General features: G+C 47.4%; 1 protein-coding gene across 3 annotated transcripts in view; it reads left to right on the forward strand.

Moving 5' to 3' along the window:
- The window catches only part of KIDINS220 (kinase D interacting substrate 220), a 344,589-nt gene that overhangs the window by 59,148 nt on the left and 259,081 nt on the right, over positions 1-26,360 (forward strand). For all 3 annotated transcript variants that reach the window (XM_063915451.1, XM_063915452.1, XM_063915453.1), the window contains exons 3-11: positions 7,384-7,482; positions 17,828-17,926; positions 20,206-20,304; positions 20,767-20,868; positions 22,218-22,316; positions 22,600-22,797; positions 25,577-25,675; positions 25,816-25,914; positions 26,173-26,271. In XM_063915451.1, the coding sequence (XP_063771521.1) occupies positions 7,384-7,482; positions 17,828-17,926; positions 20,206-20,304; positions 20,767-20,868; positions 22,218-22,316; positions 22,600-22,797; positions 25,577-25,675; positions 25,816-25,914; positions 26,173-26,271 (993 nt within the window). The remainder of the gene's footprint in view (positions 1-7,383; positions 7,483-17,827; positions 17,927-20,205; positions 20,305-20,766; positions 20,869-22,217; positions 22,317-22,599; positions 22,798-25,576; positions 25,676-25,815; positions 25,915-26,172; positions 26,272-26,360) is intronic.

Below are 26,360 nucleotides of genomic sequence, written 5' to 3' on the forward strand. Positions count from 1 at the left end.
CGACCCGGCAATATGCCGGGCGGGTTGCCATAGCAGCGGGGGGCGGCAGTGGAGGCGGCGCTGGGAGATGAGATCATCTCCGCGTCGCCTCTACCTGCTGTAGTAAACTGGTCCCGGGACGCGTCGACCCAGGAGCCCGTTTACGCAGCCACTGACCCTGTATTCAACCCGGGTATAACACTGCTTTATTCCCGAGTTGAATTGCCGGGTCAGGCGACCCACGATTTCGGCTCTGCCCCTTTCACACCGCACACTGACCCGGCAATATGCCGGGTGGATACTGGGTTATTTGTGCGGTGTGAAAGGGGTATAAGTGACTGTTCCCTGTCCCTTCTGCAGCCCATTTTGGAAATGTTTAGCATTTAGAAAGAGGGACTTTGCGATAACTATTTCATCCCTCTCCTGAGCTGCGATGAAGCAGTGACTATGAGCGTCCCTCAGTACATCTAGGTCTGGTAGCTAGATTTAGCTTCCATAAAGGGGGGATGGGGGATGCTTGCCATACTGTGTGTCATGTCCGATCCATCATTTAATGTGAGACAGACACGTAAATTCCAGTCGGTCATTTTGGGTGGAATTACTCATTTGGAATAATCTAATGTTAAGTGAGTAACCCACTTCCCAAGTGAATCGGCCTGACTTACATTCATGTGATCTGGCTTTGTGTGGTCACGCTGTAATGTTCTCTTGCAGTATAGCCAAAGGAGTAATAGCACTGCAAATAAATTGTATCTGTACAAATAGACCGTTTGGTTAAACACCAATACATTAAAAAACCTGTTTAAAAATTGTTTTTATATGAAGCTTCACGTGTAATACAAAGCACACTTCACAATAGTGCAATAACCATGGACAAATGCACCAATAAAACATTAAATAAGAACAGTAGTCTCTGGACATAGACACTACAATAGTACAGTAACAATATACAATGGGGTATATTTACTAAGGTCCCGATTTTGACCGAGATGCCGTTTTTTCTTCAAAGTGTCATCTCGGTAATTTACTAAGCAAAAATCACGGCAGTGATGAGGGCATTCGTAATATTTTGGAAGTCCTAGGAAAAAATCACGAATCAATACACCATCGGTCAAATACGCCTGCAATTTGGTAGAAATCGGGAATTTACTAAAAAGTGCAAAACACAAACACTGCCGACAATAGCCAAACACTGCCGTGCTAAAATACAAATCGTGAAAAAGTGCTAAAAATAAACAGACCTGCTTTTTTATCCCGTGTTTGTATAGGCATGCACGGATCCATGAGATCCGTGCATGTTTTTCAGTGGGAAGGGGTGGGAAATGTTATAATTTAAAAAAAAAAAAAATGCGTGGGGTCCCCCCTCCTAAACCAAACCAGCCTCGGGCTCTTTGAGCCGGCCCTGATTGCAAAAATATGGGAAAAAAATTGACAGGGGTTCCACCATATTTAAGCAACCAGCACCGGGCTCCGCGCCTGGTCCTGGTTCCAAAAATATGGGGGACAAAAAGCGTAGGGGTCCCCCGTATTTTTTAAACCAGCACCGGGCTCCACTAGCTGGACAGATAATGCCACAGCCGGGGGTCACTTTTATACAGTGCCTTGCGGCCGTGGCATCAAATATCCAACTAGTCACCCCTGGCCGGGGTACCCTGGGGGAGTGGGGACCCCTTCAATCAAGGGGTCCCCCCCCAGCCACCCAAGGGCCAGGGGTGAAGCCCGAGGCTGTCCCCCCCCCCCCCCCCATCCAATGGGCTGCGGATGGGGGGCTGATAGCCTTTGTTGAAAGTAATGAATATTGTTTTTAGTAGCAGTACTACAAGTCCCAGCAAGCCTCCCCCGCAAGCTGGTACTTGGAGAACCACAAGTACCAGCATGCGGCGGAAAACCGGGCCCGCTGTTACCTGTAGTAGTACTACTACTAAAAAAATACCCCAATAAAGACATTACACACACACCTTGAAAGTATAACTTTAATGCATACATACACACCACCATATACACATACTTACCTTATGTTCACACGAGGGTCGGTCCTCTTCTCCAGTAGAATCCATGGTGTACCTGTTGAAAAAATCCTACTCACCAAATCCAGTGTAGAGGGCTCCTCGGATAATCCATTTGTAATCCACGTACTTGTAAAAATAAAAAAACGGGACACCCGACCACGAACTGAAAGGGGCCCCATGTTTTCACATGGGACCCCTTTCCCCGAATGCCAGAAACCCCCTCTGACTGATGTCTAAGTGGGTTTCTTCAGCCAATCAGGGAACGCCACGTTGTGGCACCCTCCTGATCGGCTGTGTGCTCCTGTACTGTATGACAGGCGGCACACGGCAGTGTTACAATGTAGCGCCTATGCGCTCCATCGTAACCAATGGTGGGAACTTTGTGGTCAGCGGTGAGGTCACTTTCGGTCAACCGCTGACCTCAAAGTTCCCACCATTGGTTACAATGGAGCGCATAGGCTCTACATTGTAACACTGCCGTGTGCCGCCTGTCATACAGTACAGGAGCACACAGCCGATCAGGAGGGTGCCACAACGTGGCGCTCCCTGATTGGCTGAAGAAACCCACTTAGACATCAGTCAGAGGGGGTTTCTGGCATTCGGGGAAAGGGGTCCCATGTGAAAGTACGTGGATTACAAATGGATTATCCGAGGAGCCCTCTACACTGGATTTGGTGAGTAGGATTTTTTCAACAGGTACACCATGGATTCTACTGGAGAAGAGGACCGACCCTCGTGTGAACATAAGGTAAGTATGTGTGTATGTATGCATTAAAGTTATACTTTCAAGGTGTGTGTGTAATGTCTTTATTGGGGTATTTTTTTAGTAGTAGTACTACAGGTACCAGCGGGCCCGGTTTTCCGCCGCATGCTGGTACTTGTGGTTCTCCAAGTACCAGCTTGCGGGGGAGGCTTGCTGGGACTTGTAGTACTGCTACTAAAAACAATATTCATTACTTTCAACAAAGGCTATCAGCCCCCCATCCGCAGCCCATTGGATGGGGGGGACAGCCTCGGGCTTCACCCCTGGCCCTTGGGTGGCTGGGGGGGGGGACCCCTTGATTGAAGGGGTCCCCACTCCCCCAGGGTACCCCGGCCAGGGGTGACTAGTTGGATATTTGATGCCACGGCCGCAAGGCACTGTATAAAAGTGACCACCGGCTGTGGCATTCTGTCCAGCTAGTGGAGCCCGGTGCTGGTTTCAAAAATATGGGGGACCCCTACGCTTTTTGTCCCCCATATTTTTAGAACCAGGACCAGGCGCAGAGCCCGGTGCTGGTTGCTTAAATATGGGGGAACCCCTGTCAATTTTCCCCCCATATTTTTGCAACCAGGGCCGGCTCAAAGAGCCCGAGGCTGGTTTGGCTTAGGAGGGGGGACCCCACGCAATTTTTTTTTTTTTTTTTTTAAGTTTAAACATTTTTATTTTTTTTTACAAGGTGCACAATGAAGCCCTGCACGGATCTCTCAGATCCGGCCGAGATTCATTGTATTAAAGTCGGCAGTGTTTTACAAGTCACTCGCGTAAAACACTGCCTAAAAAAACGAATGACATCGACATCGGAAAAACTGAAAATGCAGAATACGGCAGCTTAGTAAATTAGTCGTAATCAATTCAAAAAGTTGCATATTTAGACTTTCGATGTCATTCGTGATTGAACTTTGACCTCAAACGGGAAAATACGATTCTTAGTAAATTTACCCCAATGTCTCCAGCAGATAATAATCTCCTATATATTAGCCCAGATCTGTGACTTTGTGACTCATTTGCTAACGCTGGGGCGGAGTCACAATGCTGGGCGGAGTCACAGATCTGGCCTAATAGGTTACCACACAAACCCCCAACACCCCACCTCCAATTACTGTCCGGCTCTCGCCCGACCAAGGAGACCGACTGCCCTGCACCGCCCCGTCCTCCTCACCCGTTCGCCTCACGCGGGTGATCAGCGGTGTGTGGTGCCGGGAGCCTGTAAGCACCGCCCGCCGCCTTCCTCCTCTCCTCTGCTGGCTTGCCTGCTGCGGTGTGTACGCTGGGCGATGTGCAGCAGGAGGCGGCAGCCTCCGCTCAGGAGAGCACAGTGCACAGCGAGAGCAGGCAACCCCCACCCAGATGCCTGTGGCCCATCGCCATCCCTGCCCCCGCCTCCCGGCCTGGAGCAGCCGGACCTGCAGCTGCACGAAGGGAGCGCCCGGGTCCGGCCTCGGCCCCGCACAATGAGCTGCCCCCATCATTCATACAGACCTCCTCTCCCATCCGCCGCACCCATGTCCCTCCCCCACCTCCAGAACCTCCTACCCCACCCGTGGCACCCCCGCACCCGCCCCTCCACCAACCGCAGCGTCTCCATACCTCCTCCCCCACCCGCGGCAGCCCCGCACCCGCCCCTCCACCAACTGCAGCGTATACAGACCTCTTCCCCCATCTGCCGCACCCATGTCCCTCCCCCACCCGACCCACCTCCAGAACCTTCCTACCACACCCGTGGCACCCCCACACCTGCCCCTCCACCAACCGCAGCGCCTCCATACCTCCTCACCCACCCACGGCACCTGCGCACCCGACCCTCCACCACCCGCAGCATCTCTAGACCTCTTCCCCCATCCGCCGCACCCACGTCCCTCCCCACCTCTGGAACCACCTACCCCACCCGTGGCACCCCCGCTCCCGCCCCTCCACCAACCGCAGCGCCTCCATACCTCCTCACCCACCCACGGCACCTGCGCACCCGACCCTCCACCACCCGCAGCATCTCTAGACCTCTTCCCCCATCCGCCGCACCCACGTCCCTCCCCACCTCTGGAACCACCTACCCCACCCGTGGCACCCCCGCTCCCGCCCCTCCACCAACCGCAGCGTCTCCATACCTCCTCCCCCACCCGCGGCAGCCCCGCACCCGCCCCTCCTCCAACCGCATCTCCAGACCTCTTCCCCCATCCGCCGCACCCACATCCCTCCCCCACCCGCCCCACCTCCTGAACCACCTACCCCACCTGTGGCACCCCCGCACCTGCCCCTCCACCAACCGCAGCGCCTCCATACCTCCTCACCCACCCGCGGCACCCGCGCACCCGACCCTCCACCACCTGCAGCATCTCCAGACCTCTTCCCCTCACCCACCCCACCTCCGGAACACCTACCCCACCCGTGGCACCCCCGCACCCGCCCCTCCACCAACCGCAGCGTCTCCAGACCTCCTCCCCCATCCGCGGCACCCCCGCACCAACCCTTCCCCCACCCGCTCCACCTCCGGACCCCTTACCCCACCTGCGGCACTCCCAAACCCACCCCTCCTCCAACCGCAGCGCCTCCAGACCCCCTCCACCATCGCAAGGGACTACGCCCCCTTCACCATTGGACGCCCCTTTGTCGTGCATTTTCTACATAATAGCCCAGAGTGATGTGTGGCTAATGCTGGGCATGGCTAGGAGCACTCATTTGGTTAGCGCTAGAGTAGATCCGCCCCCTGGTGACGTCAGAGGTCACTTTAAAACTTGGTATTAGCGGCAGTGTCGGATAGCGCTGCTGCGGCTGTGTGTAGGGCCCGCACCTCCGCCACCACAGTAACATGCACGTGCTGTAGCTCTCTGGACCGCTGTTTAGCCTCTGCTGAGCTGCTCCCGCTGTCCAGAAGCCGTGCCATGGAGGGAGCACCGTGGCGCGTCACCGCGGCTGGCGCAGCTGCATGCTGCTCTACAGCACACAGGAGACTACTGGCTGGACTTCAGTAAGTAGCGCGGATGCATCAGCGGAGGGTTGCAGGAGCCCGGCAGTGCGCTGCTGCTCTCCCCTTTCCTGCCGTGCACAACACATGGCCCGGCTCTGCGCTGCCTGTCTCCGGGACGGCTCTGCCGGTCATGACCTTGCGGCACCATGTGTCACCAATGCTGTGCCTGTGTCCCCTATACTGTCACCTCTGCGGTGCACCACCTGGATGCACCTCATGCAATCCCGCATCACTCCCAACCGCAGCACCACCACACCCTCCCCCACCCGCAGTGGCTCCGGACCCCCCCCCACCCACCGTGGCACCCCTGCATCCGCCCTTCCCCCAACCACCGCACCCCGCCCACCCCCACCAACTGTACCCCCTCAACCACCCTGCACGCAGCACCCCCGCTACCCCCCTACCATGGTGGCTCATGACTCTCCCCCGCACCCCTGGACACCCTCCCCATCCGCGTCTATCCCACACCTGACACTCCCCCATCCAAAGCACCTCCGGCCTCCTCCCCCATCCGCCCCCCCTTCACCCTCCTCCATCCGCACTCCCGCAACCACCCCTCCCCCAGCCGCGACACCCCCAGCCCCCCTCCACCATACTAGGTGATTCATCATGCCCTGCGTGCGCTGTTCACAGTCGCAAGGGGCTACGGCCCCTTAACCATCACACGCCCTTTGTCCGCGCACTATTTAACCAATCACATAATTATGTGTGAAGGTAATACTCCATATAATCAACATATTGCATGCCCAAAGGCCGTGCAAGGCTTAAGGGGGCGTAGCCCCTTGCGACGGTGTGAAGAGCGCCCGTAGGGCGCGATGAACCACCTAGTGACCATGTATTTGCCATCTTTAGCTATGACCGAATCCTTACAGGAGAAATGTGGTGGCATTGACAAAGCTGAATGGTTACATTGGAGGACTTTTGTGAAACTGGTGCATTGGTAACAGATGATGTAACCCATAGCGATTAGCTGTAGTTCTGCTGTAACCTCTCATTAGTAATTGGTAAACTGCTAGGCAGTATCTTTTAACCCAAATAAGTGCTTAAACTTATTATATACCAGGTTACCTAGGTGTTCATTGTCCTAAAATGTGTATGTAATACATTTAAAGCTAAAACGGTGGGTGCACATTTCAAAGTATATAAGGTCTACTGTATCTAAATTTTCTCTCTCATCTTCCAGTAACTGTTCATGGAAGTCTGATTTCTGCAGCAAAGCTTTAACCAATGCCCTAGGCAAACTGTAAAAAATGATTGCTTCAACATATCTTGACGTATTTCCCATGAGACCCTCGACTGTGGCATTTTTAGTGGAGTTCTCGATTTAATGTCTAGCTTGCTGAGCACTAGGTGGCATCAGCTGCATGACGAAAATAATTTTACACACTGACACTGGGCAGCATTATTTTTAGTCTTCAATTTCAGAGTTAAACCTGGACATATTGGGTTGCCAAATCGGTCTACTTCTTATGCTCTGACTAGTGGTAGAAACGCACTTTCCACCAATGTACAGGACTTTAGATCTACTCCTTGTTGCTCTAAGGAACAGCACTAGAGAATGTAGTGTGATAAGGGCTCAGAATGCTTCCCAGTTGAACTCTGACTTTATTTGGCCTGAAATAGGAAAGAGTATGTAATCTGTCTACCTAATGAATGTTACTTTCTTCCAGAATGGGCAGACTGCGCTGATGCTAGCAGCCGAACAGGGCAACTTGGAGATTGTCCAGGAGCTGCTCCAAAAAAGAGCCAACTGCAACCTAGAGGATGTTGTAAGTGTCCCCAATTCAGTACATATGTGATTATCTACAGACACAATGGGGTAAATTTCCTAAGGTGGGAGTTTTTTAGAACTGGTGATGTAGCCTATAGCAACCAATCAGATTCTATCTATTATCTTCTAGAAGCAGCTTAATAAATGTTAAGTAGAATCTGATTGGTTGCTATGGGCAACATCACCAGTTCTACAAAACTCCCACCTTAGTAAATTTACCCCAATGGGTGGGACTCATCCTGGGATAATGCCGACTCTCTCATTCTTCTCTCTAGTTTGAATGCTTATCGTTTTTCCTTTTTTAAATAATTCCAGTTCTAATAAACCAAAGGGTCTGTTTTGTAATTACAGGTTCGTGCCCAACCTTCAGTACATACAGTATGCATGTAACCAGCAGTATCATTAATGTAGAAAGATCCAGGTTACGGTGGTGGTCTTACCTATTCTCTGCATGCAGCCCATGCTGGCTCCTGACCGTCCTGCTTCTAGTCAGGTCTTAGGCGTGATTTAAAGGAGTTGTTTTTTTACAGTTTAGGGTCGCTGGATCTTCTGAAACTTGTCTGGAGAACTTGGATACTTCTCAGTTCTCCAGGAGGAGCGTCCCCTATTATAGCAATGAACACCTTCTGCTTAATTGCCATTCAAACACTAATTAGCCCTATGTAACTGTGTCATAGATTGCGCTAACACCACCATCCCCTGTGCAGTCACAAAGCACTTTCCATTCTAGGCACTCTCACGCCTTTCCTCCTCTGCACAGTAATTTGTCACAATATACAGTATTTCACCTGACTTTGGCTAATCTACAGGGATTGGGTGAAATCTGGAACATCACACCGCTCCCTGCAGCGACCTGTGCTACTGTGGCGCTTTCTATGCGTTTCCCAGTGTATGACACATGGCAAATGATGTAGGAAGATGTTACAGCCCCCCTAGTGGCTAGTAACTGCTGCACTCTGGCAGGAGGAATGGGAGCAGCACAGCTGGAACAGTCCGGACTTGGGAACGCCAGAGCGCCTCCCTACAGCGACCTTTGACACTGTGGAGCTCTCTGTGCATGTGACAATAAAGCAATCAGTGCAGGAAGGTGTGCACAGAGAGCTTCATTGTGGCAGAGGTCAATGTATGATGTATCTGGTCCGGTCCGTTCTTCTGGGGTCCGGATCGTTTCAGTCTTTCCCACCCCCATCCAGCAGGGGACACGTGTGGCTACTCCTCCCTCCCCTCTATCCAGGAGGGCACCCATACAGCTACCCCCCTGCTTCCAGAAGAGTAGCGGTATGCTGCACTTGCACAGGTTATTATTCCCAATTGTAGTCAATGTGGATGGTAGATGAAGCAAAAGTTAAGAAAAATCCCCCCAAAACGTGTTGACCATTGTCTTATCAGCCTTTTGAACCTGTCAACCATGAGCACACACAGTCGACCTTTTGATCATGTCAACCATACAGGATCGACATACAGTATTTGTTGACTGTCTAACTAGACACATTGTAAAAACATATTATTTCTCTGGCTGGGTCCACAGGATTATCCACAGGATAACATTGGGATATTGTCGAGCGACAGCGAAAATGGCACCAACACGGTCACAAGCTTTCTGGCCTCCCAGGATGCATTGGGGCCTCCACTATATAGTCCCGCCCACTGACTCAGTCAGATCAGTTTTTTGCTTGGTGCGGCAGGAAGCCGCATGGTCAGGGCTGCTGTGAAAGCAGCATCAAGTTTTCATTACTTTATTTTTATAGACTTACTGTTTTGGTTTGAGCAACTTCTCTTAACAGCGTCTTAAACGTGTATTAGAAAGAGTCGCTCCAACAACTCCCCACCGGGTCGCAACAACGCTTACCTTCGCGGTACAGTGCTGTCTCGACGGGCGTCTGTGTCGGATGTTCTAGCAGGTCCAGCAGACGTTACCAGGCTGTGGCCGGAGCATGGGGAGACAGTGAGTATATGGACTTCCTCTTACTAGAGGGGTCAGGACACAGCTACGCTGATTTGGTGGAGACTACAAACAGCGTGTTGATGCGCCGAACATCTCGAGTGTGACAGCGCTACGCTCCGGGGATCATAAGCGCCAGGACTAGGTGAGGCTGCGATCCTGGGAGTTTAAGTCAACAGGGGGTTTCAGACGCTCTCCTGGCCGTCCCTCCTCCGAGTTCATGGCCAGTTCCCGCGGGTCTCTCGTTTCATGAACTGAATGACCTCACTTCCGGCTCAGACACTACCACGAGGGTACTCGGTCGCAGCTTAGACGCTGCGGTTGTGTACACTGGATATAAACCCGCCCAGACCGAGTCGCAGGCCTTTAGTGTCTGCATGCACGTGGAGTCGCTCAGCGTCCGTGTCCGTTGGTAAGCGTCCGTGTTCGTTATCAGTTACCAAGAGCGGCAGTGTACACCAGTAGCGTCTGAATCCACTCAGCGTCTTTCGAGCGTCTTTGCTTGGATATGGAAGTGTGGTGAGTCTCCCTGTATCCCGCTCCCTGGAGGCAGGGTATACAGTACTAAAAATTCCTTCTACTTCTTAGTGTGCACTGTTAATTTTTAGTACCTATTGCATATGAGACCTGTATATTACTGTGTTTTCTGCATGTTATATTGAAAAAGAACCAGTTAAACAGAAGTACAATTTTCCTACTTATGAATAAGTTATTATGGAGGTTGTATTCTCATATGACAATGTCTAATGCTTTAACATGTGACTGACTGCTAGTATGCGTGCTGACTTTTCTGTGTAATGTCAGTCCTGTTCTGACCCTCAAATCAGGTGCACTGTGGTCAGATTGATTTCACCTCTATATACTGATTATAGGGTGTGGTTCAGTCACAAAATTGTGTAGTCAATATCAGAAAAAATGTCTGTGAGCGGCAAAAGTGATGAGGAGAATTTGTCAAGCACTCCTACAGTCCTAACATGCTTATCTTGTAAGTCAGGGGTAATTGATATGATTCAATTGGTCACTTATGAGGGTTTGTGTGCAAACTGTTTCACTTTTCAGCGAAGTAAAAAACAGGAGTTAGTTCAACCTCCAGTAGAGCCACCATGGAATATGTTCGCAAAGACTCTGTCTTCAATAGCGGACAGGTTAGCTCCAGTAGCACCACCTCAAGGGTTAGGTTACACTATGAACCCATACATGCAGCTCCCTTCCTATGGTTTGGTTCCAGTAGCCTCTACAAGCAACCAAGGGGTAGGTAAGACTAAGACAGATACGTCTGTATGGCAGACTACACAAGAGGAGACATCGGATGATGATGCGGAAACAATAGATTCAACTCCGTATGATGATCAGTCGCAGAGCTTTAGTTCAGATGATGTAGCTGAACTCATTAATGCAGTAAAGGCTGTGCTTTCTCTGGAAGAACCAGCCAAGACAGCGTTAAAAGCAAAAGCACCTGTATTCAAACGAGCAAAGTCAGTGAAAGCTGAATTTCCAGTGTCAGAAGAGTTGACGGAAATGATGGATGAGTCTTGGGCAGCGCCCGGTAAAAAGTATAAGATTCCTAGGAGATGGGATTCTTATTATCCATTTCCTGCTGGAGATTGTTCGAAGAGAGAAGTTCCTCCAAAAGTAGATGCACATGTTCTGCGACTCGTGCACAAATCTGCTTTGCCACTGTCATCTACCTCTTTGAATGATGTCACAGACAGGAGGGTAGAGAGCCTATTGAAAAATATTTTTTCTCTTATGGGTGCAGTGGTAAGACCTGCTATGGCTTCGGCCTGGGTAGCAAAGGCAATGGGCGAATGGATAGAGGAACTAGAGAATGACATCCCCTCTCCTACTAGGGAGCAAGAGGATCGTCTTTGCCATTTAAGACAATCTGCCCAGTATTTAGAAGAAGCAGCCATTGATGTAGGCACTGTTGCTTCTAAAGCTTCAGCCCTGGCAGTAGTCGCTCGCAGAGCAGTCTGGCTAGGGACCTGGAAGGCAGATGCGGAGTCCAAGAAGGAATTGGAAGCATTGCCTTTCGTGGGTAATATATTATTTGGAAAACCTTTATCGGATATCCTAGAGTCAGAGGCTGAATCGAAGGAGGTCAGATTTCCGGCTACCTACAACCCTAAGTCCAAGGGTTTAAAATTTCGCTCATTTCGCTGGCAAAGCAAAGCGAAAGGTAAAGAGGAGCCTAAGCAACCCCAGTTTAAATCCAGGGGTAGGAAGCAGTGGGCTAGCAAAAAGCCAGCTTCCAAACCTGAACAGAAGCCCTCAGCCTGAAGAGACGGGCCTCCGCCTGGAGGATTCCAGGGTTGGGGGCCGACTCCTGCAATTTGCACACACATGGCAACAGTCAACAACAGATGCCTGGGTGCAGAAGGTAGTATCTCAGGGATATGGGTTCCCATTCAGGAGGCAGCCTCCTCAAAGATTTTTTTGCACCAGCCCGTCTCGTATAGAGTCGAAGGCCAATGCCCTGCAAGAAGCGGTCCAAAAATTACTGCAGTCAGGTGTGATTGTCCCAGTACCTCCATCACAAAAGGGACAGGGGTATTACTCCAATCTGTTTCTAATCCAGAAACCAAATGGGTCATATCGACCAATTCTAAATCTGAAGATGTTGAACAATTACATATGGATCCCGAAGTTCCACATGGAGACGTTACGCTCCATAATGTTGGCTATGGAACCGGGAGACTATATGGTATCTCTGGATGTGCGGGATGCTTACCTACATGTGCCTATAGCACTATCACATCAGTGTTACCTCAGGTTTGCCATCCTCAAGGAACACTTCCAGTTCCAAGCTCTGCCCTTCGGGCTAGCTACAGCACCCAGGGTGTTTACCAAGATCATGGTGGTTATGGCAGCTTGTCTGCACAAACAAGGGATAAGGATATTCCCATACCTAGACGACCTATTAATCTTAGCACAGTCGCAAGATTTACTGTTGAGCCATCTCCAACAGACGATAGTTTGTTTACAGAGACACGGGTGGCTCATAAATTGGGAGAAGTCGTCCCTGAATCCATCACAGCGGATGGTTCATTTGGGAGCCATATTGGATTCAGACCTACAGAGAGTTCTCTTACCAGAGAAGAAAATAGTCAAGGTGCAGGTCATGGCTCAGGAAGCGTTGCAAGCCCAGACAATGTCAGTCCATGCAGCAATGCGACTGTTGGGTCTGATGGTATCAACGTTCGACATGGTGGAATATGCGCAATTCCACTCCAGACCATTGCAGCATCTCATTTTGACAAAATGGAACGGAAATCATCAAACAATAAAGAAGCAGATGATAAAGATTCCAGTAAATGTAAAAAGGTCTCTAGCATGGTGGCTACAGACAGACCATTTAAACAAGGGGAGACCGTTTTGGATAAAAGAGTGGCAAGTCCTGACGACAGATGCAAGCCTGCAAGGTTGGGGGGCGGTACTCTGAAGCCTATGGTTCCAGGGAAAATGGACCGCAAGGGAAAGTCGCCTGCCGATAAATCTGTTAGAAATAAGAGCCATTTACTTGGCCCTAGTTCAGGCAAAGGACAATCTACAAGGAAGACCAGTCCAGATCTGCTCAGACAATGCGACGGCAGTAGCATACCTAAATCATCAAGGAGGGACTCACAGCAAGAGTCTGATGGAGGAAGTAACTCCCATTCTAAAGTGGGCAGAACTCCATCTCCCAGCATTGTCAGCAGTATTTGTCCCGGGTGTACTAAATTGGGAAGCGGATTTTCTCAGTCGGCACACCATTCAGGAAACCGAATGGGCACTACACCCAGAAGTGTTTTCAGACACTGGTGAACAGATGGGGTCTACCGGAGATAGACCTTATGGCGTCTCGTCTAAACAACAAAGTTCCGAGGTACGGATCAAGAACAAGGGACCCAGGAGCAGTCCTGGTAGACGCACTGTCAGTAGAATGGAGGTTTCAGCTGGCATATCTGTTCCCTCCAATATCTCTGTTACCCAGAGTAGTGAGAAAGATAAAACAGGCAAAAGGAGCGATCATTCTAATAGCTCCAGCTTGGCCAAGAAGGCATTGGTACACAGATCTGTTGAGAATGTCCGTGGAAGCACCGATACTGCTCCCTCAACGTCCAGATCTGTTAATGCAGGGTCCTTGTTGTCACAGTCATCTGGATCGCCTGTCTTTGACGGCGTGGCTGTTGAAACCTCTATCTTAGAGGCTAAAGGATTTTCAAAGCAAGTAATCCAAACCATGCTTAGAGCAAGAAAGCCTTCTTCGGCCCGTGTATATCATAGAATATGGCAAGCCTATATTCATTGGTGTTCTGGAAAAAATTACAATCCGAGATCTTTTAAAGTACCTAGAATTTTGGATTTCCTGCAGGCAGGATTGGATAAAGGGTTGAAGGTTGCTTCCTTGAGGGTGCAAGTCTCAGCATTGACTGTATGGTTTCAGCAGAAGATTGCTGACCTACAGGATGTACGTACATTTTTCCAAGGAGTAGTACATATTCAACCTCCATTTGTTCCTCCTGCAGCTCCCTGGGATTTGAATTTAGTTCTTAAATTTCTCCAGGGTCCTTTGTTTGAACCACTTGAGAGAGCGGATCTTAAGTGGTTAACGGTTAAAGTTATTTTTTTACTGGCAATGGCGTCAGCCAGAAGAGTGTCAGATTTAGGAGCATTATCATGTAAGTCTCCTTTCCTAAGGTTTTTTCCAGACAGAGCAGTTCTCAGAACGAGATCTAGTTATCTTCCAAAGGTGGTATCAAAGTTTCACCTGAATGAAGAGATTGTAGTCCCAGCTTTTCAGGTATTGGGACTATCTGCGGGAGAAGCGTCACTGGATGTGGTCCGGGCTTTAAAAATCTACATGGATCGTACTAGTGCCATCAGGAAAACAGATTCCCTCTTCATCCTCTACGGATTCCATAGGAGAGGTTGGCCTGCTAGTAAACAGACGCTGGCGAGATGGCTCCGAATGGTAATATCTGAAGCTTATTCTCATGCAGATCTCCCTATTCCGGCTAATGTCTCTGCACACTCTACACGTAAGGTAGGTCCTTCTTGGGCAGCACAACAGGGTGCATCAGCAGAACAGATATGTAAGGCAGCCACATGGTCTTCCATAAACACATTCATCAGACATTATGCCTTGGATACTTTTGCCTCTCATGACGCAGACTTCGGGCGAAAGGTCCTCCTGTGCAATCAGGAGCGTCCCCACCACTAAAATGGCTTTGGGAATCCCAATGTTATCCTGTGGATAATCCTGTGGACCCAGCCAGAGAAATGAACGTTATGGTAAGAACTTACCGTTGATAACGTGATTTCTCTTATGTCCACAGGTATCCACAGGGATCCCACCCGGATGCATCTGATTTGAGGATCTAGACAAACACTAAAAACCTCTTCCTTCTTGTATGGAAGGGTGTGCATGTGTGTTCTTATCGCCTGTACAGGTCTCTACCTAATGTTCCTGCCTATAATCGCTGTGGAAAGAACTGATCTGACTGAGTCAGTGGGCGGGACTATATAGTGGAGGCCCCAATGCATCCTGGGAGGCCAGAAAGCTTGTGACCGTGTTGGTGCCATTTTCGCTGTCGCTCGACAATATCCCAATGTTATCCTGTGGATACCTGTGGACATAAGAGAAATCACGTTATCAACGGTAAGTTCTTACCATAACGTTCATTTTTTTTATGAGGTTTTTGTGTCTACTGTACTGAGATATATGAAGGTGTATGGTTTAAAAAAGCATAAGGAGTATTGTACAGTTATAAAAACTGTTCATTGGTTTAAACAGGGTACACACTAGGTGATATCGATTGCTCAACTGAATGGCCGATATATTGTGAGCTGGTCAGCACAGTCCTATATCTAGAGTCAAAGCTGGACGGGCAAATTCAAATGCCCGTCCAGCTGTGACATCAGGGCAACACATTGGGCGGCTGGTTGGTAAGTGTATGTGCTTACCTGGATCGGCCTCTTGGTTGGCATGACAGTGGGTCCTCCCACGTGTCAGCACAGTGTGCACTATCATTTTACCGGAGAATCTTTTGATACAGGTGTAGGACTAGAATTGAACTACAGTATTACCTTTTGTAGTGGAGGTCTGCATGATTTAGCCTACTGGGCTTTGTAGTTCCTAATGATATAGTGAGCAAGACACTAATGAGCCACAATTGTTTTAGTGCTAGACCCTACCAATATTCATTGCTTATTACTAAAACCATGGAGCATTTCATGGTATACCAGTCTGAACCCAGCTTTATACTGTTAGTGATCTACCTTAAATTGCACATGGTGAAACGAGCGAATACCACTTCCTGTCCATGATCTGACCAATAGATTATGACCACCTGTTTATCCCTTCTTGTACGTGAGTGTAGTGGGTATCGGTGCCATTGGCCCTTATAGAATGCTAGGTGCAGAAGATCGGAGTGTTTTTCATGCTGGGATAACCTTTGATTCTTTTACTTGTAACGCACGCCAGCATTTCTTTACACTATTAATTGAAGTTAAGGTGGGTTAAACTCCCTTCCAATTAAGTTTAGGCTAGAGGTGGAATCTGGAGGGGTGTGTACAGTTCCTGAGAGCCCCCCCTCTCACCGGCATATGCACTGTGCCAGAGTCTACTGCGCCCTCACTGATTTCCAGGCACATGGCGCCCATGCCATTTTCCCGGTGTACTCACAGATCTTCAGGAAAATGGTGCCAGCAGGTAAGTATCATCTATGGGTGTATGGTGTGTGCCCCCTATCGGAACCCATGTGTACCCTAGCCTAGTGTTTCCAGTAGGTTTATAAGCAAATAGGGGTTTCATGGGCAGTGCGTTTGGGCCCCGCTGGTGTCACTAATGGGGGCATTCCCAGCACCTACGGAGGTGCCGGACTTCCCCCAAGCTCTCCTTTTCATGTGAATAGATGCCATGCGCACAGCATCTATTAACGCTGGAACGGCAGGCTGTTTGAACTGAAGGGGCAGTGCGCTTTTTGCCCTTTAATAACTGGGCAGTGCACAGCCGGCTGAAACAGCCTAGTGTGAACACTATGGGGGTCATTCTGACCCGATCGCACGCTGCAGTTTATTGCAGCGGAGCGACCGGGTCAGTACTGCGCATGCGCCGGTGCCGCAGTGCGCCGGTGCATGCCAGACGGCCCAAGGCCGTTGTTGCCTAGCGATTGCCTCTGCCTGATTGACAGCCAGATGCGGTCGCTGGGTGGTAGGGGGCTGGACGGCGGTGCTAAGCCGCTGTTTAGGGGGCGCGGTGACCGTTGCAGCTGCTGCGACGCGAGCAGCGAAGAGGTTCTCCCGGCCAGCCGCAGGAGCTACGCTGGCCGGGAGGTACTCCTGAAGTGCAAAAGCATCGCCCCTGTGCGATGCTTTTGCACTTCTGCGTGGGGGGCCGGTACTGACATGTGGGGCAGACTAGCCCTGTGCTGGGCGTCCCCCCGCATGTCTGAGTGTCTGATCGTAGCTGTGCTAAATTTAGCACAGCTACGATCAACTCGGAATGACCCCGTATATCTCGTGCTGTAACTCATCTAAATGATGCTCTGTGTGTAAACATTGTTAGGCAGGACACAAGTGTGCAAACCTAGATTGGGCATGTTAGACATATCAAAAAGTTGTTTTTATGATTGGTATTGTGTAAAGCTGGTTACTGTTGAATCTTCTGTGCACTGTCTGTGAAATAAGCAGTCTCTGGCATGTAGTGTTTTTTTTTTTTTTTTTTTTTTGTGTCCGTTCTCATGGAATAATTGACATGAGACAGAAACATAGATTTTGACGGCAGATAAGAACCACTTGGCCCATCTAGTCTGCACATGTACATACACACACTTACACACTAGGGTTAATATTTGTTGGTAATCCATTAATGTACCGGTATATTTTTTTGTGTGTGGGAGGAAACAGTATCCAGAGACAATCCACATAAGCACTGGGAGAATATACAAACTCCACACAGTGCTGTGAGGCAGTAATGTTAACCATTACACGGTTTACACTGTACATAAATATGAACGTGAGCACTATATTACACTATTGGAGCCCACCCCACCCCACCCCACCAAGATTGACCTGACCTTCCCGGCCATCTCTTAGTTCCTACATATCCTGCTCAGATCACATCAGACTGTATGAATACTGAGAGAGGGTTTAGTTAGATTTACTGTAAATACCCTCTTTGCTTTGGCAGTGAGTTTATAATTTAGCATCCTATAATTTCCCTGTGGGTGTATACTGTCATTAGTTGAATACCTGGTGCTCCGTGCCAGCAAGTTTACTTTTCACACTTCTTCCGAGGAGACGTCCACATAACACTCAATGTCTACCTGGTACGACTATTTGGTAGGTGCTTGACGTGCACTGTTGTTGCTCTGATCTATAGCTATGCCTTATTTATTAATAGTTTCCTTTCTTATAGGATAACTGGACTGCGCTCATTTCTGCCGCCAAGGAAGGGCATCTGGAGATTGTTAGGGAACTAGTAGACTGCAATGCCAACCTGGAGCACCGTGATATGGTACAGTATTGTATTCCTATAGTTGGGTTGCAGAACCCATATCTCCAATATTTGTCTTCGTAATGCTGTCCTGGGTATTAGTGTGCATGGATAGTTGTATCATACAGGTCCTATGACTGTCAGACCTTGTGTACACTACATGTGTATTTCTTATCTAGGGTTTCTGTAATTATGGGAAAATAAGTATGGAAAATCAAATTCTCCCAAAAAAATAAAAAATAAACAGCACTTGACATCTACTAATATAAATGATGGTTCTGATTAATAATTTTCATGGATATAAATGCATTTCATTAGGGCAATCAAACTAGGTACAATATACAAAAACAAAACATTAGATAAATATATCGCACATTAGCAAGGACAATGCTGCAATATAGGTTTCCAACAAAATGTATCATAAAGATGTTTATACAGTCACCTTTCCCTGTTCACGGGGAAAGCACATTTGTGTTCATATGCTGGTTATACGGTCAAATGCGGCACAACATTCTGAATGAGAAATTGGAAAATATTAGACTATGGGGGATATTCAATTTGGCCCGGGGTGCCGGGTGATAAGTATCGGCCGATGGGGGCTATTTAATTGGCCCCGATAAGCCGGCGCGTGCCGCGCCTTATCGGGGGTTTTGCTTCACCTGCCTCCGGCAGGCGAAGCAAAATGCCCGATGACAGCCCCGTTTTCAACCGAAAACGGGGCTGTTTCACCCGAAAACACACAGGTTTCACTGAACCTGTGTGTTTTCGGGTGTAAGAGGACTTGTTACCGGCCGAGCAAATTAAATAGCCCGACCGCAGCACCCGAAGAAACATCGGGGGTTTTTACTCCCGATGTCTCTTCGGACCAAATTGAATATCCCCCTATGACTCCAATCTGCTCAAGCCACACCCTTGTCTTTTTAGACAATGACACTCCCTTTAGGACCACACCCTTTATCTTCTCAAGCCATACCCTGATCTATTTGTACAGTGACACTCCCAGTTAGGTCACACCTCTAATCTGCTCAAGCCGCACCCTGACCTATTCATTTAGTGGCACTACCTGTCACACCCCTAAATTGCTCAAGCCACACCCTGACCTATTCATGTAGTGGCACAACCTGTCACACCCCTAAATTTCTCAAGCCACACCCTGACCTATTTATGCAGTGGCGCTACCTGTTTGGTCACACCCCTAATCTGCTCAAGCCACACCCTGATCTATTCATGCAGTGGCACTCCCTGTTAGGTTGCACCCTGATCTATTCATGCAGTGACACTCCCTGTTAGGTCACACCCTGATCTATTCATGCAGTGACACTCCATGTTAGGTCACACCCTTAATCGGCTCAAGCCACACCCTGATCTATTGATGCAGTGGCACTCCCTGTTAGGTTGCACCCTGATCTATTGATGCAGTGGCACTCCCTGTTAGGTCACACCCTGATCTATTCATGCAGTGGCGTTCCCTGTTAGGTCGCACCCTGATCTATTCATACAGTGGCACTCCCTGTTAGGTCACACCCTGATCTATTCATGCAGTGGCACTCCCTGTTAGGTCACACCCTGATCTATTCATGCAGTGGCACTCCCCGCTAGGCCACGCCCTGATCTATTCATGCAGTGGCGTTCCCTGTTAGGTCACACCCTGATCTATTCATGCAGTGGCGTTCCCTGTTAGGTCGCACCCTGATCTATTCATACAGTGGCACTCCCTGTTAGGTCACACCCTGATCTATTCATGCAGTGGCACTCCCTGTAAAACTGCACCCTGATCTATTCATACAGTGGCACTCCCTGTTAGGTCACACCCTGATCTATTCATGCAGTGGCACTCCCTGTTAGGTCACACCCTGATCTATTCATGCAGTGGCACTCCCTGTTAGGTCACACCCTGATCTATTCATGCAGTGGCACTCCCTGTTAGGTCACACCCTGATCTATTCATGCAGTGGCACTCCCTGTAAAACTGCACCCTGATCTATTCATACAGTGGCACTCCCTGCTAGGCCACACCCTGATCTATTCATGCAGTGGCACTCCCTGTAAAACTGCACCCTTAGCTATTCTTGACCTCAGAAACTTGGGACTGCTGGGTGGTATGTATTGATGTGGGCACATAATCTTTGATGTTATGATGTATATGATAATGAACGCATCTCTTCCAGTGCACCTGCCCGTAAGGTGTCAAAAATGGCATCCTGTGAAGAATATGCATGGCATGTTAAAAGTTAGCTGCGTGCTCTTTGCTAGTGTGGCTGATCAAAAGATTTCATCTCATTTGTCTTTTCCCTTCTCAGGGAGGATGGACCGCACTTATGTGGGCTTCATACAAAGGATGCACTGAGGTTGTGGATCTTCTTCTGTCTAAAGGAGCAAATCCTAACATAACTGGCCTGGTAAGACGTCTCTTCTCTTACGGCATCGTTTTATATGGAGGTTTGTACGTGGTTAAAAAGGGCAAATTATTCTTTGTGTTTTTTGACCCACATGCGTATGTTAGCAATAGTGCTGTGAAAACCATTGTGTACTTAGGTACTATACAGAAAGTGATGGACATAATTCTATATGCTTAGACCTTATCTCCCTTTTGGCTGTTACTCCCTTGAGGAATGAATCACTGTCTGCACTACTTTCTGCAGCGTAAATTCCCCCACTGTCTAGCATACAGCTATGGCCTCTGCGCCATAGCGTAAATTCCCCCACTGCTTAGCCAGCTATGGCCTCTGCGCAAGCTAACTTGCAGGTACATATTTATTTTCATGCTGCTGGTGTATATAACCTGTAGTTATAGTTCTCCAAGAAGTAATTAACATGAGTATAAAAACATCATCTGTTTTCCCCTCCTATTCTGGTTGCAGCAATACAGCGTGTACCCCATTATTTGGGCAGCTGGGCGAGGACACTCCGATATACTCAAGCTTTTACTGCAGTACGGAGCGAAGGTCAATTGCTCGGACAAGGTGGGTACTTTCTTACATGTTTTACCACTTTGGGTGTGTTTTGATTGCACGTTGGCTTCATGTTAGTGGATGTATTCCAAGGTCAGGTTCAACGTGTCTCAACTGAAATCAAACTGTTATTGGTGGGTTTTTTTATTTTGTCATTTAAAATCTGTAAATACTGATTTTAGTGCAGCCACTGGGATTTGTCGCCTCGTAATAGTGGCTCTATTGGAATGTTTTAGTGTTGCAAGCAATTTACTTGGTTATTAAATGTTTATACGGCCCCTGCAGTCAAATGATGTTGTAAAATCACTCTCCCTTCCAAGCATAGTCGTATAATTAAGTATATTGTATACGTTGGAGATATTGAATGCTGTAAGTGATCTGATTTGTAACAGTCGTTGTGTTTCCTGGATTATTACTGTAAACCGAAAAATGTGTTAATCGATTTTAATGTATTGGCTTTTCTTGTGTGGTTAATCAAAAAATGAATCTGAAGTTGCTCAGTGCATGCTGCCGGGTGCTGGCATATTTATGAATTAATGCCTTTAATAATTGATAAGACAGCAGTCACTGCATATTTTAACATTTATCTCAATCAGGAGAAATTGAGATTTAATTGCAGCCGTTTCCACCCCACAGAAAGACATAGCACCAGCTCATAGGTGGATGTCTCCTGGTGTCATCCTATAATGTCTTCTGGTGTCATCCTATAATGTTTACGGTAGTCTGAGCCTCCATGCAGCACTCAGTAGACTCCTATTCCCAGGTATATGTAGACAAATGTAATAAAAATACTGCCCACACACAAAAATTGCTGTATTTAATAAAAAAACATTCTCATGTCTCTCACTGAATATTTTACTAGAAAAGGGAACTTTTATTGAATAAAATGATTAGGTAACAGGAGGGTTGTACCGGGATGTGCCATTTACAGCTTTGGACCCATCTCTGGAGATCTATTCACTGCCACTCCACACACCAAGGTGCAGAGGCATCTACCTGTGGGTGGTGGGTGAAGCGTCCATCTGCTTGGTGGAACTGGTTACATCACTGAGACATTAGTAGGTGGTTCCTTTGTTTGTGCCAAGGACAGGCCCTTCCAGGAGCTGTCATGTGACATGCGTGATCCAAATCACTTTTAGACGGTCTTAAAATAAGATCCCCATAATGGTTAATATAATAATTGAATACAAATCTATTTTGAAATGTTTGCATTTAATTAATACTCTTAATAAACATATACCAGCTTTTAGCATTAGGTAACAATTATTTTACCCTGTTGATTTCCAGAGTTATAATATTTATTTATTTTCTACATTGTGTAGCATTTATCAATGCCATAATGTCCTGCTCTTTATGTCTAGTATGGAACTACTCCCCTGATTTGGGCTGCAAGAAAGGGGCACTTGGAATCTGTCAAGTCTCTGCTACAGAGGGGAGCTGATGTGGATCAGGAGGGAGCTGTAAGTTTCTATCATGTTACGTGTTGGTTTTATATTTTGTATATTGTAGTTAGAATAGCCTATTATCACCTTAGTGGTACTAGGATGTGTTCATCTTCATATATGCCACCGATAAAGTTACTGTCTCATCAGCCAGCTTGTTGCATTGTGTTGCAACACCTATCAGAAATGATCTAGTGGACTGTTCGTGAGTGTAATGAATGCACGTATGTGGTCATGTTCTGTATAATGTGGAACATCTACATACGAGCATCTACTAACTGGTTCCCTATTTCTGTTACAGAACTCCATGACCGCTCTGATTGTAGCAGTAAGAGGCGGCTACACGAACACCGTAAAGGAGATTTTGAAGAGGAACCCCAATGTAAATCTGACAGATAAAGATGGTAACACAGCTTTAGCTATTGCCGCCAAGGAAGGTCACACTGAGATTGTACAGGATCTGCTCGATGCCGGAACCTATGTCAATATTCCTGACCGAGTGAGTTCTATGGGTTTTTTTTTTTTTTTTTACTTATCTTGATAACACACACACACAAAGCATGCGTGATGCTGGGAGTCTATGTATGTTGGGTGTGAATTATTAGATATACACTAAAAAGGTCTACAGTCAATAGGTCAACAGAGTCAAAAGGTCGACAGAGAATAGGTAGGCAGTAGGAAAGGTGGACATGGTCAAAAGGTCGACATAGAATAGGTAGGCAGTAGGAAAGGTGGACATGGTCAAAAGGTCGACATAGAATAGGTAGGCAGTAGGAAAGGTGGACATGGTCAAAAGGTCGACAGGGTCAAATGGTCAACTCAAAAGAAAAAAAAAAAGTTGAGAACTTTTTTGTGTGTGTGTTTTGGCACTTTCCTGCCACAAACATGCCCCATTAGTGTACCGCGTCCTTTTGCATAGCTCGCTTTGCTCGCCATGCTTTGGACAAGGTGCCTTGCTCCGCTACCGATGCGTTCGGCACAGATTACGGTTCCCAGTCGTAGTTCACGTGGATGGTAAAGTATGAAATAGTTGAAAAAAAATAAAACTTGTGTCTACCATACACGTGTGTCAGCCATTCTCATGTCGGCCTTTTGACCCTGTCGACCTAATGCATGTTTATTTATTCATTATTACCAGTTGCTTATATAGCACACACACATTCCACAGCGCTTTACAGAGAGAATATTTGGCCATTCACATCAGTCCCTGCCCCAGTGGAGCTTACAATCTATATTACCTATCACATGTACTCGCACACATATTCGCATTAGGGTTAATTTGCTTGGAAGCCAATTAACCTGCCAGTATATTTTTGGATTGTGGGAGGAAACCCACGCAAGCACGGGGAGAACATACAAACTCCGCAAGGTAGGGCCATGGTGGGAATTGAACCCATGACCTCAGTGCTGTGAGGCAGTAATGCTAACCATTACACCATCCGTATTGCCCAACTAATGTTTTCCATTAGTGGTAGACCTATTGACTGTAGACCTTTTTAGTGTAGTTCTATAGTCCGGATACCATGTATTTCATAGGCAAGGAGAGTTTGTCATTGGGGAACTAAGGTTAAAATTGAGTGAGTGCTGTTCACTTATAAAAAGCCTGTAGTCTTCAGGACTTGCAGAGATACTTTATACAGGGTGTTTAAAAATAAATAAAAATAAGGTAAAACTGAAACTTTGTTCTGTCCTCACACATTACTCGTGGTGGTGCGGTGTCTGCTGGAACGTCCTTTATTATGATTAGCAAACGACCATTTGCCGGAACATTTCCACCCAAGACATGATAGTTTTGTTTAGTGATGTAGGTCTGTGTAAGTTTTCCTGGAACCCAGTTGCTAAGGATGCCAGGGAAGGGCCGCCATTCTGTCCTGTCCTCTAACTTTGGAAACAATGTTCCACACACTATGCATGTTCCTGGATGGTGTACTGTGGCTAACTGGCTGTCACTCAACTTCTACTGTAACGGAATCAGAGTTGGGACAAATAAAAAAATAAAGAAAAAAATAAATAAAAGCGCAAGTAACTGCATCTGGAAAAACTATATTGCAGTACAACGGAAGGACATTTTTTTTTTTTTCCTTCAGGGTAAATACTGGCTACTTCTGCATGTAGCCCACAACTACTGGGCAGCTTTATAGTTCCATTGCAATTTACATTTCAGTTTAAGCAATCTCGTTTCAAATCTAGATCTCTGCACATTTTATATCTGCCCCACCTGCAGTTAAGCATGGTTTTGCCCAGGTGCACAGTTACTTGCTTTACTCCAAACTCAGAATCGGCCCCAGTATGTGTAACTAGCCCTATCTATGTGTACTGTAGACCACATACTTCATGACCTTGGCCAGCTCTCCAATATGTAATATAAGTATTTGTTACCCGGCACATAAAGCCATCTAATTGCACATTTCACCCATCTGCTCCAGTCCTTTAGCCAAGACCTTGCAGTGATAGAACCGAGCAGAAGCAGATGGACATCTTGTCCTATGGGATTTGGTGATAATTCTACCAAGTTCAGCTATTTCAGAAGATTCAATTCTGGGTACCTCTGTGTCTGAACAATATATTAGGCATTTTCTTTGCAGTGGAATAAAACTGATCTGCAAAAGTTTTTGTCAAAATACAGGAAAAAAGTTTGTGTCCTTTACACCATGTCCTATGCAAGCAGGTTCTGCATATTTGTTATGTTTAGATTTCACTGTTCTATATCTTACTAAAAATTGTGGCTTATCTAGGGTCCAGTGTTCCACCCTGCTCAGACTCGCTACCTATAGTCTGCATGGTTGGTAAGTCACATGAAGGGCAATATACTGCGCCCTAGATTGATCAATAATACCCCTTTTAGACCGCCAGCTTTGAACATGTCTTATTGCACATGAGCGCACGTAAACCCGTGTTGCTGTACCCATTTGGAATAATCCAGGTCAAGCAATCCAGCATCCTAACCTGGGTAGCTAGCAGGGTAGAAAACGTGTTCAACCTGGCTCGCTGTGCTGTGTGAACGGGAAGCCGGGTTGCATTGACTCGTTTCCCATTCACTCTGTGGACAGGCGGCGCTTGGAGATCATGTAATCTCTAAGCACTGCCCCCAGCCGCATCACAGCTGACATCACCAACCCGGCGCTATGCAGGGTTAGGAACAGCGTAGGGGTGGGGTGTACCCGGGAAGCTTTTGAATCTCCGCTCAGGGGTTGTTTCCTTTTTAATGTTTTATTTTGAAAGAAACTCTTTGCACCGATTATTAACTTACTATATACGTTTTGTTTTTTTTGCAACAGAATGGAGACACTGTCCTGATTGGCGCTGTACGTGGCGGCCATGTGGAAATTGTCCGTGCCTTGCTGCACAAATATGCTGATATAGACATCAGAGGACAGGTACTGCAGATCAACCAAATTGTTATTCTCCGGTTACTCAAGCATCTTTTTTTAAATGAATTACCTTATGTGTACTATATTATTTACATTGCTTAATAATCACAGATATTTGTAACCTATTTGTCTATTATGTAATACAGGATAACAAAACGGCGTTGTACTGGGCTGTAGAGAAAGGAAATGCTACTATGGTTCGTGATATCCTCCAGTGTAACCCGGACACTGAGTTCTGCACAAAGGTAATGGAATACTGTTTTTGTTGGTGGTAAACTTAAGTTTTACAGCGTCTAGTCCCAGTAAGCGGCATTATTATGTTATGTGCTGTCATTGTTAGATTTAAAGGAACACATACACTGTGTGACGTGAGGCCATGTCATGTACTACTGTTATGTACAGTGTAGACCTGCCTAACTCATTAAGGGGAAGACGTATCAGTAGAGTTGTGGGGTCACATGGGTTCGGGTTACTATTTAGTAACTTGCACTTTTCCCTTTTAGGATGGAGAGACCCCACTGATTAAGGCGACAAAGATGAGAAGCATTGAAGTGGTGGAGCTCTTGCTCGACAAAGGCGCAAAGGTGTCTGCAGTTGATAAGGTGAGAGAATCCTTAATACAGTCCAGTGTTGTTGATGGGGTATTTTAAGTGGTCATTTATGGAAGTAAAAGTTCAGAGACTTCATTCCC

The sequence above is a fragment of the Pseudophryne corroboree genome, chromosome 4 (assembly GCF_028390025.1).
Source record: "Pseudophryne corroboree isolate aPseCor3 chromosome 4, aPseCor3.hap2, whole genome shotgun sequence".
Lineage (NCBI taxonomy): Eukaryota > Metazoa > Chordata > Amphibia > Anura > Myobatrachidae > Pseudophryne > Pseudophryne corroboree.